This window comes from Echinops telfairi, unplaced genomic scaffold (genome assembly GCF_000313985.2).
Source record: "Echinops telfairi isolate 266 unplaced genomic scaffold, ASM31398v2 ScPeMD7_70;HRSCAF=299, whole genome shotgun sequence".
NCBI classification, from domain to species: domain Eukaryota; kingdom Metazoa; phylum Chordata; class Mammalia; order Afrosoricida; family Tenrecidae; genus Echinops; species Echinops telfairi.
In genome coordinates, this window is record NW_022103968.1 from 28,875,365 (window position 1) to 28,880,842 (window position 5,478).

General features: G+C 44.0%; 1 protein-coding gene across 1 annotated transcript in view; it reads right to left on the reverse strand.

Moving 5' to 3' along the window:
* LOC101650523 (cytochrome P450 2C23-like) overlaps positions 1-1,453 on the reverse strand; it is a 26,444-nt gene extending 24,991 nt beyond the window's left edge. Inside the window, exon 1 of the mRNA XM_045291435.1 lies at positions 1,243-1,453. Coding sequence (XP_045147370.1) covers positions 1,243-1,422 — 180 coding nt within the window. The 5' untranslated portion in view covers positions 1,423-1,453. The remainder of the gene's footprint in view (positions 1-1,242) is intronic.
* Between the last annotated feature and the right edge of the window lie 4,025 nt (positions 1,454-5,478).

Below are 5,478 nucleotides of genomic sequence, written 5' to 3' on the forward strand. Positions count from 1 at the left end.
CGGGGAGGGAGGGGAAAAATGAGGACCTAATGCTGGGGGTTTAAGTGGAGAGGAAATGTTTTGAGAATGATGAGGGCAATGAATGTACAAATGTGCTTGACACAATTGATGTATGTATGTATGGACTGTGATAAGAGTTGTATGAGCCTCTAATAAAACGAGTAAAAATTTTTTAAAAATAGGCAAGGCAATCTTGAAAAAGAAGAACAAAGCAGAAGGACGCACACATTCTAATTCCAAACACTCTCATACTAGTTTGAAGCTACAAAAATCAACAGTAGAGTGATCTGGTTAAAACATGAAGCACCTCCAGCTACCACATTGTTGTCACTGAACCTTCCTATTGAAATGTTCACCCTCGGTCGCTCTTCTCTCTTGAGCCTTACACATATCACACCTAAAATGCTAAGTACCTTACTAATCTCTTGTGCTTATTGTCTGATGCCCCTCGCTAGAATATTAGTTAAGTTAGGCTGGTGTTTTGCCTCTTTGTTCATGGCAGTATTCCCAGAGCTTGTCAAAGAGTATGGGCTCATTAAATGTTTATCAAATACATTAATTATTTAGTGCTAGGACTGATGACCAAAGAAGACATCTCCAGGGCTGGTTCTTCTTTCCGGGAGATCTGTTTTTGCACCATGAACTCAGAGCGACAATGTCTTTTCCCCAAGGAATATTTAACGTCAGAACACCTAGCAGGGTTGGGCTTCCTGAGAGCAGGCTTATTCCTTAAAAGTAACATAATTAATCATAACATAAAAGGACTTTTATTACATTTGCCAGACATTGTAATTGTAAGGTGAATGCATTAGCTTAATAAATCAATACAATAACTTCAGGGACTAAGTACTGCCATTATTTCCCAATCACATGTAAGTAATTTGATCAAGCCTATACTAACATTGTCAGAAAGAACCAAGATTTTCACTCAGCTCTCATATGCAAGTGATACTGTTTGTGGATTTGGCTTGTCTCTTGGTGGTGTGTCTTCAGGGAGGGATGGAAGCCTTTGAATTAAATTATGTTCTGGTACCACAATGCTTTCATTCAACAGAACTGAACCTCTATTTCCATTCAGGTCAACATCCCTCCTTACCAGCTCTGAAGAGTTCTCGTCCACACAGTAATACAGAAATAGACACCCCAGAGTGTCTCCGTGGTGAGCAGAACACACGAGATTGAGGCAAGACCACCAGCTAACTTTAGTCTGAGACGCACTGCAGGGAGATCACAGGCCCTTACCTTGGAGAAGGATGCAGGGAGGTCCTTGAGGTCTAGTTGCAGCATATTCCCGATGATGGGAAGAGGCATTGGACCAGGAGGGAGGCTTCCCTGGCGCTGACTGTTCCTCCATACCCAAAGAAAAATCAGGCAAGCGACACAAATCGTCAGGGTAAGAGTAGGCACTTCCAGGAGCACCATTTCGCCCGCTCGGCATCAGGAACTCTCAGGGTGGCCTGCCAGAGAATCTGGCGTATTATACTTGGGATGTGACCTGCAGTCCAAAGGTTGGTCTGGGGTTTTGGACTCTCTTTAGATTCAGCCAGTTCAGCTGGCTTTGGGTTTATTTGCTTTGCTGAAGCGTGGGATTCATACTTTCTACTTCTCCCTCAAAAAGCCTGCAACCTCATCCCTTTGATTTTATAAGTATTTCCACTGTTTCATTTCCCCCTCTGTCAACACTGGCCATTCATGAAATATGAAGGTGTCCTTTATCTCTCCTAAGGTTCCAAAGCTGTTCACAAGCTAGGAAAAAAGGGGCAGATCAAACTCCTGCAAGCTGAAAGTACGTCTCAGGAAAAGGGTTGTCGGGGTGTTCCTACTGAAGCATCACTTTGTCATGTCTCCCATCATTAAAAGACTCCTGTGGATTCCTGTTACTTATTATAGCAAATATTAAGACTCAATTTGACACAAGGGAGAAAGACTGGGCTTTCTACTGCTTTAGACAGTTACATTCTTGGAAATGCACAGGGCCAGGTCTCCCCCGTCCAGTGGGGTTTCCATGAAGTCAAACTTGACTCAACGGCAGTCATTTGGCACTAGTGTTCTTCATTAAATAGTTTCTAATTTTGTTATTTTTCTCCCATGTTAGAGTTAACCCACTGTATTTTCCACAGACGACTTATTGCCATCAAGCCAATTTGTCTAGTAGATTGAGTCCATGTGACTGATAGAACAACGGTCAGGATGCTTTGTATATAAAAGGGCAAGGGCAACAGACCAATGCTGTGTGACTTGCGGTGACTGGCTTCTTTCATTCGGCATAACTTGTCACGGTCCTCCCGCGCTCTAGGACGTATCAGAACTTCATGTTTCATGATCACTGAGTAATATTCTGCTATATTTTGTTTACCCACCCATCAGTTGATGGATATTTGATTTGTTTCCACTTTTTGGCTATTTTGAGTCTGCTACGAACATGTATGTCCGAGTCTTTTTTGTGAACCTGTTTCAATTCTTTTGGGCAGATATCTGGAAGCAGAGCTGCTAGGATATACGGTAATCCTATGTTTAATGTATATTACATCTATGTTGAGGGGCTACCAAAATGCTTACTTCAGTGCCTGCACCCGCAGTATATATGAGGGTCCTAATGCTCCATCCTCACTAACACTTGCTAGTGTCGATCTTTTAAAGACTTCCTAGTGAGTGTCACTAGAGTAAGGTGACCAGATTTAAAGGGGGACACCATTGACCGGGGGTGGGGGGGTGGGGGTTTGCTTAAAAATTTGGTCTATATGAACCAAATAGACTGTTCCCTAGCTTGTCGTGCATTCTTTCCAAAAATCAGGTTTTTAAAACGCCAAAAATTGGGACTGTCCCGCCAAAAGCGGGACGTCTGGTCACCTTACACTAGAGCCCTGGTGTCATAGTGGGTTACACACTGGGGGGCTAACCACAGGGTCAGCAGTTCAAACCCACCAGCTGCTCCCTGGGAGAAAGATGTGCTTTCTCCTGCCCTAAAGAGTTACAGTCTCAGAAACACCCACAAGGGCAGGTCTACGGTCCTTCAGGGTCACTCTGGGTCAGAATTGACTCAGTGTCAGTGAGCGAGTGTCAAGTAATATCACATTATGGTTTTGATTGGCCTTACCCAACAATGAGTAAGTTGAATATCTTTTATGGCCTTATTACCTATTTGTATATCGTCTTCGGAGACATATCTATTCAAATTATTTATTCATTTTTAAATTGGTGATTTATTGCCTTATCTTGTTGTTATTCCCTGACCCTCAACATTCTCATACATCAATTTTATCTCCTGTTTTAATTATTAAAAGATCATTTTAATGGGGGCTCTCGCAGCTATTATAACCATCCATACATCAATTGTGTCAAGCATATTTGTACACATGTTACCATCATTATTTTGTAAGCATTTCCTTTCTATTTCAGCTCTTGGTATCAGCTCTTTTTCCCTCCTTTGAAAACACACTCTACATTCCATTTCTTCCATTTAGGTAGTCGTATCACATCTGCAAGGGAGCCCTGGGGTCTGCTGGTTTACGAGTTGGGCGGTTCAAAACGACCAGGTGCTCTTTGGGAAAAACAGGAGACTTTCTGCTCCTGCAAAGACTTACAGACTCGGAATCCCAACGAGGCAGTTCTACCCTCTCCTGTCGGGTCTCCAGGAGTCAGATGAAGCTCCATAGCACCGAGCTTGGTTTGGCTTATTTCATCTCACCTGGAAAAGAGCCCCGGTGGTGCAGTGGCTTCCAAGCTGGGCTGCTAACCACACAGTCAGCAGTTTGAATCCGCCAGCCACTCCTCAGGAGAAAGATAGGCTTTCTGATTCCACAGATGCAGCCTTGGAGACCCAAAGAGGCAGTTCTACCCTGTGCTATCGGGTCTCGCTAGTCACGGAATCAGAACCCACTGGACGGCAGTGGGTTTTGGTTTGGGGATCGCATGTGGAAATCCTTGCTCAAGGTCTTCCTTCCCTTGAGACAGTGGTCAGTCTTGCTCCCTGCTGTCGAGGTCACTGCATACGTGTTCCTTTCCTGGCACCACCAGGCACCCACGAAGTATCTGTTGAATCTACGTGGATTTGATGTTCACATTGTTTCTCCTTTTGTCAGAAGGGTGACGTTATCCATTTAAAATGGTTTTTTGGGGTTTCTTTTTTGCAGTCCCCTCTCTATCGCTGTATGAACTTCAAAATTCTCCCTGGCTTCATACGTAACCCATAAATCTGGTTGTGTAACGGTGCTGACCCAGGGGTGATCAGGACATGAGACACGAGGGTGAAGTTGAGAGAGTGGGAAGTCCAAAGGTTCAGGGTGCTGAGTTCAGTAACTTCATGGCAGAAAGACACCGTTTGTTCCCACGGCGCCCCAGCAGGAGTGGTCTCAGGACTGGAGGGGGTCGTTTCCACAGTGATCTAAAGCAAACAGTTAAAATAAATAAAGTTTAAAAATAAACAAATAAATAAAGCAAAAGGTTGTCCCTAATGAGGACAACCCCAGGGACTTTACTATTGGGCTCTTCTGAATTTAAAATCCCAGACTTTGTTCGAGGTGGCAGCTCAGAGAAGTGGCACAAAGATCAAGTCCTGAAAGTAGGACAGGTGAACAATGATTTGCTAATCAGACAACATGTACCTGTGTGCGTGTGCACCTGTGCATGAAGCTATAACCTTTGGCCTATGGTGATACACCCAGTGGGTGATTTAAAGCAGCTCATTTTAGTCCCTCAAGGTTCTAGAAGTTCTCCAAGAGACCCCTCTTCCCTGGAGTCCACTCTGCCTCATGGAGGGCGGAGAAGACCTGCTCCTCCAGGTTTCAGAGATCTTCATGAGAGCAGGCTGCCTCCCCTTTCCACTGAGGAGTGGCTCAGGGTTTGAAACTGCCTATCACTTGAGACCCCCAAATACCACAGTGGGTGTACGCCCTCGGGAACTTCACCCAAGGCAAGACATTGAAAAGACTGTTGACTACATGCCTAAAAAAAAATGGAATATAATCATTCATTGTTCAAATCAGTGAAAGATTCAAGCTACTTAAATCTACAAACAAGGGGGCTTCAAAAAGTTCTTGGAAATTTTATCCTTTAATTCCACCTCTCCAATGCAAATGAAAACAACTACTAGATACCACCTAACACCCTCAAAGACAGCCCAATACAAAAACTCAGAAAACAACATGTGTGGGAGGGGCTGTGGTGAGATAGGAACTCTCTCATCCATTGCTAGTGTACTTGTAGGTATGTACACCCACGATGGAAATCAATTTGGTGATATCTAAAACAGATGGAAATTGAGCTACCTACCATCCCACCCAGCTATCCCCCTACTGGGCATATACCCAGAAGAGGCAAGAAACAACCTATGGCCAGACATCTGTGCTCCAATGTTCACTACAGCACAGTTCAGAATAGTGAGGACGTGGAAACAACCCAAATTTCCATCAACAGAGGAATGCATTAACAAACTGACAAACGCATGAAGCACATTGCCACATGGGAAGAACTGGAGGA